Source organism: Bos mutus, chromosome 26 (assembly GCF_027580195.1).
Source record: "Bos mutus isolate GX-2022 chromosome 26, NWIPB_WYAK_1.1, whole genome shotgun sequence".
Lineage (NCBI taxonomy): Eukaryota > Metazoa > Chordata > Mammalia > Artiodactyla > Bovidae > Bos > Bos mutus.
This window is the reverse complement of record NC_091642.1, coordinates 33,728,623-33,751,171: the sequence shown is the minus strand read 5'-3', so window position 1 is coordinate 33,751,171 and position 22,549 is coordinate 33,728,623. Positions and strand designations below refer to the sequence as shown.

Here is a 22,549-nt window from a genome sequence, read left to right as displayed (position 1 = left end):
AAATCAGATATACCCTTGCATCTCTTTCTTCAAAAACATCTTATGGGCATTTTCCACCCAAAATAGACCACTTCCATCTACAATGAAGAAATCTACTGAAGTAGAGAACCATCCTTGCTTATCTCTCTAAGACTGGGGGTGGGGGGAGAGAGGGTGATATCTAAGTAGCTGCTTTACCTACGCTTGCCATCCCACCACTGCAGAGCATTTTACCAGACTTACTCATACCTTCTTAAACACCATGCTTTCTCCAGGGTTAATATCACACTAATTGGCACATCCACATTGATGCTGATCTTCTATCTATCTAAGTATTTTCTTCTTCCCTGATTGCCATGATCATCATTGAACAAAGTAATTTTCTCAGGTTATACATTTATCTGCTTTTTAACCTCTAGAATCCTTGAGATATCTACTCCTGGAGTGAGTCTTACAAATTTTTACATGCAAGTTTTTTCATTTTCTCATCACTATGCATTTTTATTATCTCTATCTTCATATCTAGGGCACTGAAAGTTAAGAGACAAGTTCTGGAGTCAGAGTGAAAGCGGTGAGTGTCAGTTGCTCAGTCGTGTCTGACTATTAGCAAGCCCATGGACTGTAGTCCCCCAGGCTCCTCTGTCCATAGGATTTTCCAGACAGGAATACTGGAGTGGGTTGCCATTTCCTTCTTCAGGGGATCTTCCTGACCAAGGGATTGAACCTCAGTCTCCCACACTGCAGGCAGACTTTTTACCATCTAAGCTATCAGGGAAGAGTGTCGAGGTTCAGATCTCATCTTACTAACACACCTTACTAATAGCTGTGTTATCTTACTCAAATTACTCAACCTCCCTGAGCTTCACCTTTCTCATCTGTGGGCTGAAGATAATAGTCCCTTCACAGGGCTGATGTGAGGATTACATGAGCTAATGAGCATAAAGCTACTAACATGGAACCTCAGTAAGGTTAGTCACTTTGATCTCATAATAATATTCATAGGTGTAGTACTTATCATGTAAGTCATTAAGTATGTTCACTTCAAATGGTAGAAAAACCACTGATAACAATGACAGGCTTAAATAATAAAATTCATGCTGCGGCTGCTAAGTCGCTTCAGTCGTGTCCAACTCTGTGCAACCCCATAGACGGCAGCCCACTAGGCTCCCCCATCCCTGGGATTCTCCAGGCAAGAACACTGGACTGGGTTGCCATGTCCTTCTCCAATGCACGAAAGTGAAAAGTGACAGTGAAGTCGCTCAGTCGTGTCCGACTCTTAGCAACCTCATGGACTGCACCCTACTAGCCTGCTAATAAGCATCTATTAGGTGCAGTTTCTTATTTCTAAAAGCTGAAGGTCTATAAGCAGAACAGCTTCAGCATTAAAAAATGAACTGCCAACACTGAAACATTAACATTTGAGAAAGAACAAAGCAAAAATTTGGATTCTAGGAGAGGCTGCATGTGTGTGTGCTAAGTCACTTCAGTCATGTCTGACTCTGTGCGACCCTATGGACTGCAGCCTGCGGGCTCCTCTGTCCATGGGATTCTCCAGGCAAGAGTACTGGAGTGGGTTGTCACTTCCTCCTCCAGGAGATCTTCCCAACCCAGGGATCAAACCTGTGTCTCATGTCTATCTACACTGGCAGGCAAGTTCTTTACCACTAGCACCATCTGGGAAACCCCTAGCAGAGGTTCAGTTCAGTTCAGTTCAGTCGCTCAGTCATGTCTGACTCTTTGTGACCCCATGAATTGCAGCACGCCAGGCCTCCCTGTCTATCACCAACTCCCGGAGTTCAACCAGACTCACGTCCATCGAGTCAGTGATGCCATCCAGCCATCTCATCCTCTGTTGTCCCCTTCTCCTCCTGCCCCCAATCCCTCCCAGCATCAGAGTCTTTTCCAATGAGTCAACTCTTCACATGAGGTGGCCAAAGTACTGGAGTTCAGCTTCAGCATCATTCCTTCCAAAGAAATCCCAGGGCTGATCTCCTTTAGAACGGACTGGTTGGATCTCCTTGCAGTCCAAGGGGCTCTCAAGAGTCTTCTCCAACACCACAGTTCAAAAGCATCAATTCTTTGGCGCTCAGCCTTCTTCACAGTCCAACTCTCACATCCATACATGCCCACTACTAAATTCTAACACTGTGACTATATAGTCAGCGTCAATTCCATAGTGATGAATTTAATCCAGTATTTAATGTGAAGGATGATGTAGTCTCATGTAGGAAGGGGCTTCACAGGTGGCACTAGTGATAAAGAATCTGCCTACCAGTGTAGCTTTTCTTGAATTTGAGATTTAATTTACTTGAAATATATTATATCCTAAAATTAGAACTACCTACAAAACACTGAAGTTTAGCTTTTGGCCATTTTAAGGTTTATGTGGTAACTGAAGTACAAAGGTTATATTAAAGAAATATAACAAACTACAGACAAATACCTTTGTCAATTAATACATCATTCATTTCAGTTCAATAAGTACTGACTGAGAAACCTGAATATGCAAAGTTCTTCAGGTACTCAGGGAATGCAAAGATAAGACTCTCTACTCTCAAAGAACTTACTGTCCAGTGCAAGAAATAATTTACAGTTAAACATTTAATATGTAACGCAAGAGCCGTGCGTTCAGCAACAATTTGTCACTTGTCCACCAAGTGCCAGGCATTTCTAAGCAAGCACCATCAGGAACTGAAATAGGGGTATGAGATGTAACAGGAGACAAGTGTCGTTCATAGGGCGGCATCTACACCCAGGCTCAGAGTGTTTTTGCTTTGTTGAGGTCATGGCTCTCTGAGCACAAGGTTATAGGACTACCCAATAAAGACTTAAGATCTCCATGAATGTACTACTTTTTCTTAGGATCCAAAGGCCTCACATTAAAGATTTCTTGCAACTGGTTTTGTCTTCAAAGAAACAGTGTACCAGAAACCATGTAAAGACAGAATAAAGGAAAAACCATGCAATTATTTTTCTAACCTCGTGTGCTTTTTCCACCACTCTTTTTAGTGTTATTTATAATGCTTTCTTCTATTCTGTACAGCTCCATGTTTTGGAGGCAAATATGAAGTACTAACTCAGTAAATGGGTAATCCTTGTGTGCTTCTTAGGAAGACCTAATTGGACTTCAGCTTTCATAAAAGTGTCTACTCAATTTGTCAAAGAACTCTTGATTTGTAATTCTGCTCATACCTCTAATGAAAACCAATCTTTATAACCAAGCAAAGTGTTCAATAAGGTTAGTAATTTTAGATGATAACAGGAAAGTATACTTATTATAGCTACAGAATACTGTTCATTATTTGTTTACAATAATGGCACTTATGCTTTTTAAATTCTAAGATAACTAGAATCAGCAGATATTTAATATGATTGACTTAAAGGTTCAATTACTAAAACTATTCAAGAACAATGAAAAATTAATAAAGTTATAAACATATGAACTTACTCTGTATACAAATCTTCTATCATTGCAACAATAATAACAATGAGAGATACAGCAAATATCTGACATCCAGAACCAATGAGAGAGGAAAATATCAGTGGGTGACTTGATGGTCTAAATACATCTCCGTGCACCTGCTTCCATCCATACTCATCTCCAAGGTCTCTATCCTATACATATATACGTGTTGAGAGAAAAGAAAATAATCCAGAGTGAAATTAAAATACATAACTTAAAAAATTACAACTACAGTTGTAAGTTCCCTCCCTACAAACTTAGAGCTGTTAAAAGTTTCAAAATATCAAGAAAAGACATTTCAAATTTAAAATAATTTCTGCCTTTATAACTTATTATGTTATAAAGTGTGATATTACTGAAACTCAGAAAGGTGGCTCCTGGTTGTACTCAGAAAATCTCAAAGAATGGAGAAAGAAAAGGTCTAGGAGCAAAAAGAAATGGTAACACAGGGAGAAAAGCCCAGAGGCTCTTTGAACATTACCTACAGATGCTATTCTTGACATTACATCATGACTATGGCTCACATATGACCAGGGCCCAGGTGGAGAGCAAAAGAGAAAATTAAAACCAGTACTAGATGCCCTAGCAATGCAGAAATGCCCTTTATAGCCTGGAGCCTAAGAAAATACACGGGGAATATATCGAATAGTTAAATATTATTTAACTGTCTATCAGTCAGTTCAGTCGCTCAGTCATGTTCTACTCCTTGCAACCCCATGGATGGCAGCATGCCAGGCTTCCCTGTCCATCACCAACTCCCACAGTTTGCTCAAACTCATCTCCATTGAGTCAGTGATGCCATTCAACTATCTCATCCTGTCGTCCCCTTCTCCTTCTGCCTTCAATCTTTCCCAGCATCAGGGTCTTTTCCAATGAGTCAGTTTTTCACATCAGGTGGCCAAATTACTGAAGTTTCAGCTTCAGCATCAGTCCTTCCAGTGAATATTCAGGACTCATTTCCTTTAGGATGGACTGGTTGGATCTCCTTGCAGTCCAAGGGACTCTCAAGAGTCTTCTCCAACACCACAGTTAAAAGCATCAATTTTCTGGCGCTCAGCTTTCTTTATGGTCCAACTCTCATACCCATACATGACTACTGGAAAAACCATAGCTTTGACTAGACGGACCTTTGTTGGCAGAGTAATGTCTCTGCTTTTTAATATGCTGTCTATAGTGCTTTTTTAAACAAAACATTCAATTATGCCTTTTCAACCTGAGTAAGCAAATATCTAAAACAGAGTTTCTTAAGAAATATCAATCAGTCCCTCAAGATAATCTTTGGGTTTCTTTTGGTGGTGGCAGGGGAGGGGGAGTGGTCTGGGTCAGCTATATTTGAGAGGCAGCAAATATTTCATGTTTTCATACTGTTCTTGGGGTTCTCAAGGCAAGAATACTGCAGTGGTTTGCCATTCCCTTCTTCAGTGGACCATGTTTTGTCAGCAATTGAACTGAACTGAAATAGTTCATCTATCTTCTGATATTTCACAAGACACATATGCATATTGAAGTTTAATTTAACTGTTTTCCAAGCTCATTTAATGATGGAGCATATCTACACAGAATATTCATTAACAACTGAATCACTTTGCTGTACATTTGATACTAATACAACATTGTAAATTACACTTCATTTTTAAAAAAGGGAAAAAAAAAAGATTAGTCATTAACATTCCCTGATGGTCAGGACTCTGTGCTTTGTTAAGAGCATGGGTTCAAACCCTTGTCAAGGAACTAGGATCCCACAAGTCGTGCAGTGTGGTCAAAAAAATTAACAAACAAACAAACAAAACACACTTTTGCTTATTTATAACACTGTTCTATAATTTTGTAAAAATAATTTCAAAAGCAAACCTCTGAACCATGTGAACTAAATGTAAATTAATCCTTCCAGCCACTCTTCATTTTATGCAATATTTAGCAGCATTAGAAAGATACCAATACAAGTCGACAACCTCCTAGCTGCAATTCTGAAATCAAAAGCTCTGAAAAGTGAGTCTGTTTCACAAGCTGGACATATCTGGTGGCAAATCTCAAGACTGAACTAACAAGAGATTACTTACACTGCTTATTTTATTCGTCCCACTTAGGATGAACATTCATATGTTTTGCTGAAAACACATTAATGTATTTGATTATAGGACATTTAATCAGGGCACTTAAAAACATCAAAATATTTGATTGGAGTTTATATCTTTCTAAAGCCTGAAAATTCTGAATTCTAAAGATCAGCTGATCTCAGGATTATAAACCTACTTCCAACATTCAAAAACACTTGAGTTAAATTGTTTTGTAAATACAATGTATTAATAAAATGTTTGCTTACCATGTCATCCATTTCTTCTTCTTTACTATACCGGGCATAATCTTTTCTTAAAGTTCTCATTAAAATCATGGAAACTAAGCCTACCAAGAAGATAACCATCATGAAGGAGTTGAAAATTGAAAACCAGTGAATCTAGAATAACAGAAAATAAAGTATTACTTACAAGAAATACCAGTTACAAAATTCATAGGTTTCATGATGACAATAGAATGTTTACACAAAAGAAAAAAAAAAACCAAACACAAAAATCTTCTAAAACTTTTACATGAAAATCCATAATTAAAATACACTAGAGAAGAGTAATCAAAGGGATTGGCTTTCTTTCCAGTAAGCTTCAGATGCATTAAAAGTATGATACTATATATATAGATTATCACAATAAAATTGTACAAATAAAGTACAATTTGGCCACACGGAGTATGCTATTCAGTATTACAGAGAAAGAACATGGGTTTTGGAATCAAAACACAGTTCAAACACAGGCCCTGACCCCGGTTTTCCTTCATCAAAAATGAAGGAAATGATACTATATCATAAGTCATTTGTACATTTTAATATATATGTAAGCCACATGTCACCATTGTCTGGCACAGGTCAGTGAATACTCAATAAATATTAGTTCCCTTCCCTCTAACTGAGCAACAACCTGAAAACCTCATCAAAATGACAAGACTAAACCATCATAGTTGGGTGCCATGGACTTGAGCTACCTTCCTAACCACAGTACAGAGAACTCTGAGGTACTCCATAGTTCTCAACATCCCCAAGGCTCTTGACTTTGATTTCACCCATACATTTGTCAAAAAATTACGTTCAGACGCAGCACATCTGACTTCCAACTATGTCTGTGGCACTGTCCAGCAATTTCTTTATATTTTAATTCCCCAAAATTCTTCCTTATGGATAGTTTCAAAATTTCTCTTCTCTCTCATTTCATTTTTCCCCCTTCCTCTCCATTCCCAAGCCATCACCTCTCACCTGATAGCTCTAATGGCCTCCTAGTGATGACCTTTATGTTTGGTCTTTCCCCTTCCTCTCAGTCTACCCTGTAACAGCTAATCCAGTATGTTTCTGAAACATCATGTTCATATATCGCCTCTCTATTCTAAAACTTACAGTGACATTCCCTATTTTTTAACATATCAAAGAGAAAGTGTTAGTTGCTCAGTTGTGTCCAACTCTTTGAGACCCCATGGATGGTAGCCCACTAGGCTCCTCTGTCCATGGGATTTTCCAGGCAAGAATACTGGAGTGGGTTGCCATTTCCTTCTCCAGGGGATCTTCCTGACTTCAGGGATCAAACTCAGGTCTCCTGCACTGCAGACAGACTCTTTACCTTCTGAGCCACCAAGGAAGCTTGCATATCAAACCTAAACTATTCACATATAAAGTTTATCACAAAAGTATCTCTTAAGATTTATAAATGCACTATATAATAATAGGTTTTTACAAAGATTTGCTTTTGTTGCTACTCTGGAAATTAATGACCCAGAAAAGGACAAGAGAGAAAAAATTATATATACATATATATATGTGTGTATATATACATATATATACACACACAACTCATAACTTTTTTCAGTCAATTTATCAAATTTTTGAAAAGAAGTTTTATATAGTTACTGTTTGGTAGTAAGAAAGATATGCCCCCAAATGTTAAAATTTCTGGCAAAGCTATTTTCTAATCAAAGATGCAAACTTTAATACCTATTATAATGTACTACTAATAACCTGACAGTTTATAATATTTCTTTATCCCCCAAATTATAAAATGTTGTATGATTCTGAAGTTATTAACCAAGGGAAATACTTCCTTGAAACAATAAAGCAATGAGATGTCACACAGCAGTGACTGACCCTATGAAGTGCTGCCTCCAGCGCCCTCTAGTGTTGCTAATCCTAAAAGCAGCACTCCAGGTTTACCACAAACACTGAACCGTGGAGATTAATACACCACCAGCGCTGCTTCTTCCTGAGCACCTGCTGTGGAAGGTTTTATACCAGAGGTTTTATAAACACGGTCAAATGCAGTTTCACAACAACTCTGAAAGGTAGTATAAACCTTGCTTCACTGTTGAAACAAAGCTAAAGAACTGAGTCCTCTCACCAAGGTTACAGTAAATGACAGAGACTGAGTTTACATGCATTTGGAGCTCCTAAGTCTGTGCTTGTAAGTCACTGTATAACAAACAATCCCAATGCTTCACAGTAGACCCCATCCACTCCTGCCTACTCAAGGAAAAAGGTTCATTAATTCTCCCCATCTTCTGCATCGTCAGTTTTGTATTCTTTACGGAACCCCATCAACATACAAACGTGTTTTCCTTACATTTCAAAAAACAAAACAAAACAAAAAACACCCCAACTCCCTCCTGATCCCATCTTTCCTGCTGACTACTGTACCATTTCTTCACTCCCATTAATAGCCAGACTTGTTGCCTCCAATTACCCTCCCCTCACCCTCTTACAGCAGCTCTGTTGAGACTGTGCCCCGCTACTATACCAACCTTGTTCTCTGTCAAGTTCACCGATGACTCCAGATGAGTCCACAGTTACTGTCAGTATTCATCTTACTGACCCATCAGCAACAATTCAGAACTAATCTTTCTATCCTCCATGACAGACTTTCTTCTCTTGGCTTTCAGGATACCATACAATTCTTTTTTCACACCATACAAGAATCTCTTCAGAGCTCTGAGCTGGGTTTCGCTTTTCTCTCTACATTTACACTACTGCTCCCGGTGCTCCGTCCTTAGTGCTCTTCTATTTCCATACACTCTTTCTTGGTAACTGCATTCAGTCTCACAGCTTTAAATACTACTTACATGCCAACAACCACAAAACTTCTATCTCTAGCCCAGGCCTCTCTTCTGAACTCCATTTGACAGATCCAACTAGCTGATCATTATCTCCATCTGGATGTCTTGAAGACACTTCAAAACTACCATGTCCCAAACTGTACTCTGATCTTCCCCTCCAACTCTCCAAACACAGTTTTTTGCCCCGAAGACAGCAGCTCCGCTTTAACAGGTACTCAGGGCCCTCTGAGCTCACATCTGAAATCAGCATTATAGTTAAACCTTTGAGATTCACACCCCTCACACTGTGCCCTATAGATGGCAACTGCTTACTGTGTGACTGATTGAAGCACATACTGAATGTCTTAAAGTACACAATTTACCTACCCTGTGTTGAAAAAAGGATGGATCAAGATATTTGTCAAATCGATCTTCAAATTTTACATCTGATTTTTTCCATTTTACCTGAAAAAAAAATTTGAATATTAAGGACATTTGCTCAGAGTAAACAATACTCTGAGCAAAATTAGAAGATTTACACTCTAAGAATAAGAAATTTGAGAAATGGTAGAAAGTTACTACCAATCTGAGAAGTTGAAATATATGATTAAAAAACTACCTAACTTCCCTTTCTGTGTATTAACAAAACTTATAACTTTACTTAGAGTGATCATTTCAGTTTTCAAGGATTATTAACTGTTAAATTCTCTGACCTCATAAATGTGGTAATAATTAAATAGACAAAATAAATTAAGAATCTGAACATCTTTGTCTTTAGATTGCATTAGTTTTATGACAAAGATTGTGTTTCTTTATAAATACAGCTATGCAAATATTATTTGTACTAGGTACATATGCACAGAGCTTGAAAAACTTTCAAAACTATCTAATAGCAATGGACTCATTCTGGTTACCAGGAAAGGAAACTCGCAAAGAGAGAGGCTACCTACATCAGATTTCTCTTCTTTCCATTACTTTTAATCCTAATAGAACAGAATTAACTTGACAGCTACAAAGGGCTCTTACTCTGCAAGAGCATCTTATTCCAGCTGATAAAGCAAAATATGGTAAACTACTCATCCAGAAATTTTCAACATAGCATCATCTCTTCATGTGCAACAGTAAAAGGAAAGACAAGGAGTACTGCTAAAAAGTAACCATGAGAATACATGGCTGGGTTAGCTAACTGCTCAGTTATAATGGTAAACCTTGCTGAAGCAACTGGTAGGTCCTGCCATTGCATAACAGGTATTTATTACTACAGACCTAAAGTAAATCTCCTTGTTTTCAGGAGGCTTACTTACAGACACTGGGGAAATATAGTCTAATAAGATTTTTACTATATAAATTAAATACTGAGCAGTATTTCTGTTGCACCCCATTTCAAGCTACATTTTCATTTACTGAAGTTGTAAAACTTAACTTTTGATGTTAAAACTTTACAAACACTTCTTCCTGTATACAATTATTTTCATACTTACTGAATATGACATCTGGATTTTAGTATTGGGAACCAGTTTCACCTTTCCTTCACTAGTAAGATTAACATCAACAATTCGATTTCCATTAAAACCTATTTCAAGTTTTTTATAGGTCCAAAGATAATAATCTTCTCCATTTTCATCTGCTTCACCAACTATACCTACAAAAGAAATAACACTTCATGCAAGGTATGTAACATCACTTAATATTTAAAACACATTAGAAACTAAAGCTCAGTAAAAAGCATTTTTATAAAAAAACAGCAACATTCCCATTATCCCTTACAGTTAGAACAAAGAAGAGCTGCAGGCTGGACTTCTCTTTGTTAAGTACTTGGCAAACCCAAACCATTTTCACTTCATGGTAAAAAAGCTCAGCATAGTCTATCATTACTTTGATCTTCAAAGTTCATACTTTGATCCTCAAAGTACACCTTCCACTGTAATAATTATGACCATATACTTTATATTCCCTGATATCTCAAAATTTCAAGGAAGCACTATATTACCATTTGGCAAGGTTCTCAGTTTAGTGGCCAAACTAAAATTAAAACCAAGGTTTCCAGAGTTCCAGTCTTGTATTTTCTCTAATAACCTATGATCAATCCATTCCTAATAGTTGCACATATGTATATAAGTATTAGTCGCTCAGTCATGTCCAGCTCTTTGTGACTCCATGGGCTGGAGCCCACGAGGCTCCTCTGTGCATGGAATTCTCCAGGCAAGAATACTGGAGTAGCCTGCTATTTTCTTTCCAGGGGATCTTCCCGATCCAAGGATCAAACCCGCATCTCCTACACTGCAGGCTGATTCTTTACCATCTGAACCACCAGGGAAGCCTAACTTAAAATGCCTCCTCTTTACACCTCAAGTCTTAGAATTATCCCCAGGATTTTGTCAACAAAATGACAGAAATGTTGAAGATAAATGGTACTGAGGCAATAGTTAAAATGATCATTTTGATCTCAATTTGGGATACTGAAGAAGACCCAAACAAGGAAGCAGGTAGTAGCTGAGGACCGTCTCTTGTGCCCTCATACTGTCGGTTAGTTATCCGATGTTCCCTACACCCAAGCCTATAAATTCATTAGAAAATCTCAGCTTCTAGAAGTTACTCCTTGGGTCTTCCCTCTATGGTCAATGCAACTCAAGAAAGCATGTTGGGGGGAGGGGGATCATTTTTTTATTAAGAATCATTTGCTTATTAACCAAAGTTGTTTTAATTGGTACAAGTTCAAGGAATACAGATGCATTTTTTGAGGTTGCAGAGGGATAATAAAATCCTCCGAATAATTAATTTCATGGAAGTTTATTTACTCATCTACTCTGAAAACTCTGAGGGTGGAGACACAATTATACTAAATAGGAAATTCTCTGAGGGACTTTTAAAAGATCTAAAACCTTTATCCCAAGAAAAGCCAGGTAAAGATTTATTTCTGACAAGGCTTTCCATGGTTCAGATATTCTAGGACATTGAAAAGTATCTGCCCTAAATATGGCAGAAACCCAGAACTAAAAAAGATTTATGTTAAGACAGGAAAACACAGCTGCCATGTTGCTATGGCGGCCCAAGAAATGAGTGGAAAAGCCTAAGGTTACAGGCAGGAAACCCATAAGCAATGCAAAAGAGCAGGAGAGGGACTTGCTCTCTCACCAAAAAGAGGAAACCCAGATTAAAGGATTCTCCTAAACTACAGGCTCAGAAATCTTCAGCGAATATTCAGCAGATCTTCCTGCTACCCTCAGAGTTGATCAGAGAAATGTCTGTTATACTAATTACAGTCATTTACATGAAATGCTTCCTATTTATACCTAATTAACATGCAACACAGTAATGATGCTGCATGCAATTATATCTTGAGAGTAACTTTCTTATAAATTCCATCTTAGCCATAGTGTTAGTCACTCAGTCACGTCCAACTCTTTGCGACCCCATGGACTGTGGCCCGCCAGGCTCCTCTCTCCATGGGATTCTCCAGGCAAGGATACTGGAGTGGATTGCCATTCCCTTCTCCAGAGGATCTTCCCAACCCAAGGATCAAACCTGGGTCTCCTGCATTGCAGGCAGATTCTTTACCGTCTGAGCTACAGGGAAGATCCTTAATTCCATCTTAGTACCATATTAAACTCTTGAGTTGATATGTTCAGTCTTTCAATTTGCTTCTCATGAATACAGCAGTCTGCTAATAGTTTTAAGAATTAGAATATTAACTATATGTACTAATTATATATAAAAACAAATCAAAAACAAACAACAAAGATCAAAAAACAAACAACAACAAACGCCACTAAGAGAAAAATGTGATCAAACATGCTGGCTGTGATAGATGGCTGTACTTTTTGCATATTAAGTAATTTAATCAAGTCCAGCATAAACAATGTTTGGATTATGCATAAACTGGTATTACTATTCTATTGCTCCTCTCTATCAACAGCGATGAACAAGGATATACAATGTAAAAAAATAAAGCATAAAAAAGTTTAAAAAAATTTAACATAATAGACTTTTGGAAAATAACACAGAACTAGCAAAACAAGTCATTCAGGAGACTCTTGAACCTAAAAATCATACCACCATAGTTCTGCATAAGATAAAGCCAGAATATAATTTTAAAATCTATTCAGTCCCCTTGATTGTATTTGATAAATCAAAGTAAGATTTGAAAAAAATGGGGGCAAGAGGAATATTTCAGACTGTTCAAAGCACCTTTTAATTTCTTGAATCTGAAAAATTATAAAAGTTACATTTTCAGGAATTTTCATGTAAAGTTTGACACAATGTCAAAAATCTTTCAAGCAACAGGAGACCATATAAAATTGGTATTGAAATAATTCTGTGGAAAAGAGTGAAAACACATCTATTGATGTGGTGTACAATCACCTGAATAGTCATTACAGAAATCTTGCTTATTATGCAAATATCCCCCAAACTTTAAATGTAACATACAGTACTTACCCCATATTGGTAAGTCATCTATGTACATCTGGTACCAGTAATGATTTTTGATAGCATACACAAATGCATCTCTCTTTTCTTTATCTAAGTCAATTTCACAGTAAGTGCCTGGCATCACATCATCTACATAAAATAAAAACTGCAAATCAGTACTCTCACTTGCAGAAGAGTTACAGGAAAATTAGCACACACAAAAACAACATTTATTGAAGTTGAAATTTCTACTCGTAACAGATGAACCTGGGTGATATACATATATATGGGAATTCAGTATCCAATTCTTTCCTCTTCTGTGTATGTTTAAGATTTTCACAATAGAAGAATTTTAATCATCTTTATTTTCAAAGATATCTTCTTAGTGAAGAATGCGTCTCTTATAGAAAGAAAATTATATATAACATTTACAGAAAAACTTTCAAATGAATAAACTGATTTAAAACAGATATGAAAAGCTTAAAACACATAGGAAAGCTTCATTTTATAAAAAATACTCAAGAATATAATCCTAAGTAAAGCCAACAATTTCTAGCTATACGATCTCTGAAATAAGTGTTCATCTGAACATTCTTGGAAGTGCAAGTCACTGGAGGCCACAGATTCTATGAGAAACGCCAGTGACTTTTCATAATTCGGAAGATTAAAAGGCAAACCTCTATCCAGCAGGTGTCACTGTATATAAATTACTGGAAAGTTCCCTCAAGATGAGTCATCTCCATTCTTGACTGCTTTTAAAAATACTCCTATCTGAAAATACTGTTCAGATGCTCTCTAACTTATAAACCTTTCAAAAATGTGCTTAGGATCATCAGTTTCTACACAAAACAAAACAAAATCTGAAAAACACTCTATATGACCAACCAAAGGACTGAACAGTTTTTTTTATGTTACTTAGGCAATGAGGGGAAAAAAGAGAGAAATAAACCTTAACAACAACAAAAAAGAAAGCATAGATGTTTGTTTTTAAGTTCTCCTGTACTATAATACTGGTTACTTAGAACATGAAAAACAACTTCCTCCAAGAAACAATGTTAAATTTCTCAAATTTTTCAATGCTGATTAAAACAACTTAAACATAAAGTGCAGCCAAACCATAATAACAGCCATCTATGTTATTTAGACCAGACGTAACAATCTGAGGTGTAACTCCAGATATCACCACCATGTCTCCCCAGCCCTCAAAAGAGAGAACATCTTCCCCTCATTACTGCTCAGCCCAGAGTGGATACCCCAAAACTATAAAACCAAAGATAGCAAGAAACACTGAAGTCCCATGAAACAAGGACAGGGTAATACTCTCACTCTCAAAGTGGGAGAAGAAAATTGCTTTGTATCCAAAAACAGGCAAGTTTGGCTTGGAGAACAAAATGAAGCAGTGCAAAGGCTAACTCAATTCTGCCAAGAGAATGCACTGGTCATAGCAAATCAACACAAGAGACAACCTTACATATGGACATCAACAAATGGTCAATACCAAAATCAAACTGATTACATTCTTTGTAGCCAAAGATAAAGAAGCTGTATACAGTCAGCAAAAACAAGACCTGGAGCTGACTGTGGCTCAGATCATCAGCTTCTCATAGCAAAATTCAAGCTTAAACTAAAGAAAGCAGGGAAAACCACTAGGCCAGCCAAGTACGACTTAAATTCCCTGTGAACACGCAATAGAGGTAACAAATAGATTTAAGGGATTAGAACTTGTAAATAGTGTGCCTGAAAAACTATGGAAGAAGGTCCACAATATTGTACAGGAAGCAATGAACAAAACCATTCCAAAGAAAAAGAAGAGCAAGAAGGCAAAGTGGTTATATGAGGAGGCCTTACAAATAGCTAAAAAACAGAAGAGAAATGAAAAGCAAGGAAGAAAGAGAAAGGTATATCCAACTAAACGCAGATTTCCAAAGAACTGCATGGAGACACAAGAAGGCCTTCTTCAATGAACAGTGTATAAAACTAGAAGAAAACAACAGAAGGGGAAAGACTAGAGATCTCTTCAGAAAATTGGAGACATCAAGGCAACATTTTGTCCAAAGAAGGGTACAATAAATGGCAGAAACGGTAGAGACCTAGTAGACGCTGAAGAGATCAAGAAAAGATGGAAATAATGCACAGAACTGTACAAAAAGGATCCAAATGAACTGGATTACTACAATTGTGTGGTCAGTCATCCAGAGCCAGAAATTCTGGAGAGCGAAGTCAAGTGGGCCTTAGGAATAAACCTTAGATAAGAATAATAAATATGAATAATAATTAGTTAATAAAACTAGTGGATGTGACAAATTCCAGTAGAACTATTCAAAACCCTAAAGGATGATGCCATCAAGGTGTTGCATTCAATATGTCAGCAAATCTGGAAGACCCAGCAGTGGCCATGGGACTGGAAAAGGTCATTCCTCATCCCAATTCCCAAGAAGGGGATTACTAAAGAATGTGCTAACCATCAGACAACTGTATTCATCTCCAGGCCAGTAAAGGGAGATGCTCAGTCGTGTCCAATTCTTTGGGACCCCATGGACCCTGGCCCACCAGACTCCTCTGTCAATGGAATTCTCCAGCCAAGAACACCAGAGTGGGTTGCCATTCCCTTCTCCAGGGCATCTTCCCAACCCAGGGACTGAACCCGGGTCTTCCACATCACTGGCAGATTCTTTACTGTCTGAGCCACCAGGGAAGCCCTTCATGCTAGTAAGGTCATGCTTAAAATCTTGTATGCTAGGCTAAAGCATTATGCAAACCAAGAACTTCCAGATGTCCAAGCTGGGTTTAGAAAAGGAAGAGGAACCAGAGATCAAACTGCCAAGGTAATTCCAGAAAAGCGTCTACCTCTGTTTCATTGACTATGCCGAAGCCTTTGACTGTGTGGATCATAATAAACTGTGGAAAGCTCTTAAAGAGATGGGAATACTAGATCTTCCTACCTGTTTCCTGAGAAACCTGTATGTGGGTCAAGAAGCAACAGTTAGACCCCAGTATGGAACAACTGACTGGTTCAGGATTGAGAAAGGAGTAGACAGAGCTGTCTGCTATCTCCCTGTTTGTTTAATCTATATGCTGAACACATCATGAGAAATGCCGGGCTGAATGAGTTACAGGCTGGAATCAAGAGGGGTGAGAGAACAACCCTCAATAACTTCAGATATGTGGATGATACCACTCTAATGGCAGAAAGCGAAGAGGAACTAAAGAGCCTCTTGATGAGCGTGAAGAAGAAGAGTGAAAGAACTGGCTTAAAACTGAATACTGAAAAAACTAAGATCATGGCATCCGGCCCCATTATTTCATGGCAAATAGAAGGGGAAAAGGTGGAAGCAGTGACAGATTTCCTCTTCTTAGGCTCTAAAGTCACTGCGGATGGTGACGGCAGCCATGAAATCAGAGGACATTTGCTTCTTGGCAGGAAAGCTATGACAAACTTAGACAGTGTGTTGAAAAGCTAAGACATTACTCTGCCAGCAAAGGTCTGTATAGTCAAGGCTATGGTCTTCCCAGTGGTCATGTAGGGTTATGAGAGCTGGACCATAAAGAAGGTGGAGCACCGAAGAACTGATGCCTTTGAACAGTGGTGCTGGAGAAGACTCCTGAGAGTCCCCTGGACAGCAAGGAGATCAAACCAGTCAATCTTAAGGGAAATCAACCCTGAATACTCATTGGAAGGACTGATGCTGAAACTCCAGTATTTTGGGCACCTGATGCGACCAACTGACTCACTGGAAAAGTCCCTGATGCCGGAAAAGATTGAGGGCAGAAGGGGAAGAGGGTGTCAGAGGATGAGACAGCTGGATGGCATCACTGAAGCAACAGACATGAACTTGGGCAAACTTTGGGAGATGGTGGGGGATAGGGAGGCCTGGCGTGCTCCAGTTCATGCGATCGTAAAGAGTCAGACATGACTGGGCGACTGAACGACAATCCAACAACAATGGCTCCTATACATGTTTTCTTTCTGCCCAGGCCCTTTCAAGGCAGCAAGAAATTTAGGGTTTTCATAACGGCAAAAACTGAGACTGAACACAGGAGAAGGAAGGAAGAATTAAGAAAGAGATTACTACAAAAGGAGCTAAGAGAACTACCAGCAAGAGGGCTCCAAATGGGATTTCCACAGATTGTGTTAATGCACCAAGGGCAGCAGGCAACTGGAGCTACAGAGGGGAGAGCAAGAACCACAGGAAGGTCCAGGTTGAGCAGCAACAAATGGCCCCAGTGGCCGTGGGAGAACTCACAGCTACCTCTGCAAGGCCATCAAATTCCGTGTGTTAAATCAGACATTCACTGATAACTGTCATTAACAATGTAGTAGTTTCTCTGATGAAGTTATGAGGTATACAATATGACATTTACCCATACAAAGCTTTGAAAAGATTCCTCACAGTCTGAACTTTAGCTTAACCCTCTCTTTTCCAACCATCTACCATCCTCTCTCCCTATACTCTAGCCAAAGTCAACCACCTGCAGTTCCCACACACCTTGTGCTGCCGGGGCCTCTGGACTTTGGTTTGTACAGTAAACCCCACCTCACGTGTCTATCCTAAAATCTTTCCCACTCCTCAACTCTGTCCCCCGCAGAGTGATCTCTGATTCCCCAGCCCTTTCACAGGCTGAAACCACGCAGCCTGCCCCTTCGCTGAAGCCCCACGGCTTTCTTTCCATACCTCCTACAGCACCTAGGCCTGCACCACCTAGAACCTCACACCAGTACTCAGCTTCTCAAAAAGACCACCAGGTCTTGAGAGCAATGTCTATAACTGATCATAACCTTTTTCAGCCCCAGCTCTGCCTGTTTCAGTATCCTGCACCGAGCAAGCACTGAACAAATAAACAAAACATTTTAACAAATTTTAAGAGCATGATTTTCCATTTATTTGACAAAGGAAATTACTAAGTATGCACACAGACATGCATCTGCCTGTGAATGGGGGCGGGGGAGGGGGTGTGGAAGTGTGTGGGTGTAAGGAAAAAATACCAATATAAACAAATGAAATTTTTCAGCTGAGTATCTCAGAAGGATTGATACAGAAGTCTTGAAGAGTATCTTTCAGTGATATAAAGTCTAGAAAACAAATACTGAGGTAAAAGAGACAACATCATTATGGAAGGCTGTAATAAGGACCTAGGTTCGTCATATTTGAATGAAATTCCTCTTGCAGGCATGTAAGCAAATACAAACATCACCAATAACTGAAGAGCTTGGTCGCTCAACTGAAACAAGCACTTCCCTCTGGAGGAAGCCACTTCGAAGACAAGGAACGTAATGTCTCTGAATATACCAAATCGCCACTCAGCACTCTACATGACTGGAACACAACCTGAAAAATCCATCACCACAAATCACAAATTTAAAATTACAATAGGATATACCTTTCTCACCTGCTCCAGTATTCCTGCCTGAGAAATTCCATGGACAGAGAGCCTGGTGGCCTACAGTTCATGGGGTCGCAGAAGATCCGCACACAACTTAGCGACTAAACAACAACAACAACAACACGCTCTTTTCACATGAGAGACACGCCTGTGAATCCTGAGGAGGATTCAGGATCTTACCAGTGCGAATTTTTTTATGGGGGAAAAAGAAGAAAACCAAAGTTATATAAAGTAGCAAATGTAACACTGATCTTCCAAACAGAAAGCAAGGGTAGATTCTGGAAACTACATGCCAGTAAATCTGTCATTCTCAATCAATTTTCAGTAAATCAATTCTCAACAACACTCCAGACTAATAACTGAATAGACAGTGAAAGCACTGAAAAAAGAATGTGATAATTATTCATGAGTTCTCTAAGAACATATCACGCCTTCCTTTGTTTACTTTTTCTTTTGATAGCATTACTGAATTGGAAAATCAAAAATATTCTATCTGAAATTCAGCAGCACTCAGCAAAGTTTCTCATGAAGTCACTTTAGACAAATGATAGAGAAATGGGCAGAACTTGGATTTTAGTCTGGGTATCATTACTTACTATCTTTGTGAATAAAAGCAATTCACTTAACCTCTGTGATCCTCAGGTCTCTCAGGTGTAAAAGAGATAACATCTATGCTATCTCTGTCCCAGAGCTGTTTTAAGGACAACAAGTGCCCATATAGTCACAGATAGTGACTATACGTACCTCTCTGAAAATCCAATGAAAGTGATATCTCCCTTATCCCCTGAAAATGCATATTCACTCAAAATTAAGAGTACAATTCCAGAGGGTCTACAGACCCCTGAAGCCAGAGCTTGTTACTCAACTTTGTATACCCAGAGCCTACCGCAGGGCTCTGGAATACAGTAAGCACTCAAAAACTGCTGAATGAACCTTTTAAAAAAGGACTGAAAAACTGGCATTTTCACTGTTAATTAATAACCATAAACAATACTAACTGACCCAACTGACTGGCAGGATAAACTGTATAATTTTTTTCCAGGTGGCTATCTGGCAACATGTAAAAACAACTGCCATGTATACCTTTGGATTCAGTAATTCAACTTCTAAGAATTTAACCTAATGAAAGAGTCAAAGATGAAATAAAGTACCTATGTGCTAGTATAGACAAATGCATCATTATTTCTAACAGAAAAAAAAGGGGAGGGGGGAAGGAAGGAAAGAAAATAATGAGTAAACTGCCACTGGGAAACGGGGGAAATTATAATATCCACTCACAGAAAACTAAACAAACACATTTAAACAGTAATTAACAATCTGAGGACAAGCTCATAAGATGTTAAGAAAAAAAGATTAAAAACTAATTAATACATAACATTAAATGAGCAAGTGCTCAGAACAGTATCTGGCACATAACAAACATAATGTAAGTGCTCATTAAATACATTTTTAAAATCATACTAATAACATGAACCCAATATTCAAAATCTTAAATAATGCAAATGATTGTAAAGATGCTCAGAAAAAAAAGAGGAAACTATTACTAGTATTTATATCCAGGTGATTTTTATACTCTTTACACTTCTCTGTAGTTTCTAAATTTTGTACATTGATCCTATCTCACTGTTAAAATAAAAAGAAATATATATATACACACACACATTGTTTTGAAAACAAGAGAGACAGATGTCAATCTGAAGAAAACAATGTTAGCAATGGTTTGAATAAGAACTTATAGAAAGACTGTGCTTATCAAATTTTCAGTTAAATTTTCAGTGTAAAGTTTAAAAAATTGCTAACACCATGAATTCAAAATATCTAGTCCAGATTCAATGTAAGATTCAAACTGCCTGGTTGAGCTACAACACTTCAGTTGAAACCAACAGGACAGAACACTGCACCGAGTTCCCAGACTTCCAACTAAACAAGGCAGCCTGACCACAAGTGTCTTTTACCTTCCGAAACTCCATTAAAATGTCAATAGAGGAAGAAAAAAAATGTAGGCGCACAAGGACAGAAAGGAAGACAGTGAGAAAAGATTTCAATAAATGTTGAGGAAACGGAGAACAAATGGAAGATGGCAACGACTAATAAGCCAGAGGAAGCTGTAACAGAAGGGACGCTAGGACCGTCGTCACAGGACACAGGAGGCTCTCTCAGGACCTGGAGGCACCACACACGTGGAAAGGTGGAGGACAGACAGACACAGGGCTGAACACACTGTATGAGACTACGTGTATGGAGGACTTGGAAGCCCAGGTCCCCTCCCCCACCCACCACACAACCAGATGAATACCCTCAACTTGCCCCTGCCGCTGACCAAAGGCACTTGCCCTAGAGAACTTCAGCAGAGAGGCTCCAGCCTCAGAAGAGCAGGAACATTATGAGCAGGAATCCAGGGACTGGAGACGGGGTGGGGTTACCAAAAACAAAAATCTTCATTCAGGCTGAAAGAAAGGACTTGCACCTTCCCAAGCCCTTTCCCCACCCTTTGGCAATCAGGCTTTACCACCCCGGTCAGATATCTGAAGGGAAATACTGCAGAGTCGTTAAAACTCAAATTGGTTAAAGCTCAAACTCTAACGCTGGGCTGCTTAGTTCACATTCTCACTTTCCCACTTTTCATCTGTGAATCCTTAGACAAGTTTACTTCATCTCTGGGCCCCAACTTCCTAGTCTGAAAAATAGGTATAATACACCTCTATAAGTTTATTTCAAGGATGAAAATAGACAAGATTGAGAATCACTGAATTAGAAATACAAAAGAGTCTTAAACAGTCCCTGGTATATCTCCATATCTGCAGTACTCACCATTTCACTCTACAGAAGTAGAAGAAATACCAGTAAAATAAGTTAACCCCTCTGTTAACTTGGAATATTCAAGGAAGAGAAAATTCAAGGGAAGATCAATAAAATAAACAGGAGGAAGGAACCCTCTATGCTATGCTATGCTAAGTCACTTCAGTCATGTCCGACTCTGTGTGACCCCATAGATGGCAGCCCACCAGGCTCCCCTGTCCCTGAGATTCTCTAGGCAAGAGCACTGGAGTGGGTTGCCATTTCCTTCTCCAATGCATGAAAGTGAAAAGTGAAAGTGAAGTTGCTCAGTCGTGTCCAACTATTAGTGACCCCATGGACTGCAGCCTACCAGGCTCCTCCGTCCATGGGATTTTCCAGGCAAGAGTACTGGAGTGGGGTGCCATTGCCTTCTCCGAGGAACCCTCTAGAAGCCATCAACTTTTCAACAATTAATATTTATATTAATTGTTCATTATACCACACGAATTCTTGTAAGAGAGGGAATGGAGTGGTTGGTCACCTCCCCTGCTTAAGAATTACTATTCTAGTTCTGCACTGCTAGTTATTAGAGAAATGCAAATCAAAACTACAGTGAGATACCAGCTCACACCAGTCAGAAAGGCTATCACCAAAAAAATCCACAAACAACAAATGCTGGAGAGGATGTGGAGAGAAGGGAATTCTCCTGCACTGTTGGTGGGGATGTAAGTTAGTAGAGCCACTATGGAGAGTAGTATGAAGGTTCCTTAAAAAACTAAAAATAGAGCTACCACATGACCCTGCAATCCCACTCCTGGGCATATAACCGTAGAAAAGCATGATCCAAAAGGATACATGCACCCCAATGTTCATCGCAGCACTGTTTACAATAGCCAAGACATGGAAGCAACCTAAATGTCCACTGAGCAGGGAACAGAAAAAGAAGATGTAGGACATATCTACAATGGAATATCACTCAGCCTTTAAAAAGAATGAAATAATGCCATTTGCAGCAACATGGATGGACCTAGAGAATCCATCTTACATCTTACTGAGTGAAGTAAGCCAGACAAAGGAATATCAAGTGACATCCCTCATGTGGGATCTAAAAAGAAACGACACAAATGAACTTCACCTACTAAACAGAAAGAGACTCACAGACTTAGGAAACAAACTTATAGTTGCCCGGGGGAAGAGACAGCTAAGGACTTCGGGAAGGTCATGTACACACTGCTCTATTTAAAATGGATGACTAATAAAGACCCACTGTATGGCACATGGAAGTCTTGCTCAGTGTTACGTGCCAGCCTGGATGGGAGGGGTGTTTGGGAGAGAAGAGATACATGTGTCTGTATGGCTGAGTCCCTTTGCTGTTCACCTGAAACTACCCCAACATTGTTAATTCGTTATACCCCA

The 22,549-nt window shown here is 38.9% G+C and overlaps 1 protein-coding gene across 1 annotated transcript in view; it reads right to left on the bottom strand.

Moving 5' to 3' along the window:
• The window catches only part of TM9SF3 (transmembrane 9 superfamily member 3), a 59,332-nt gene that overhangs the window by 23,905 nt on the left and 12,878 nt on the right, over positions 1-22,549 (bottom strand). The window contains exons 3-7 of the mRNA XM_070363681.1: positions 13,001-13,123; positions 10,045-10,205; positions 8,951-9,028; positions 5,766-5,897; positions 3,428-3,594 (exon numbers count right to left, since the gene is read on the bottom strand). Of these exons, the coding sequence (XP_070219782.1) occupies positions 3,428-3,594; positions 5,766-5,897; positions 8,951-9,028; positions 10,045-10,205; positions 13,001-13,123 (661 nt within the window). The remainder of the gene's footprint in view (positions 1-3,427; positions 3,595-5,765; positions 5,898-8,950; positions 9,029-10,044; positions 10,206-13,000; positions 13,124-22,549) is intronic.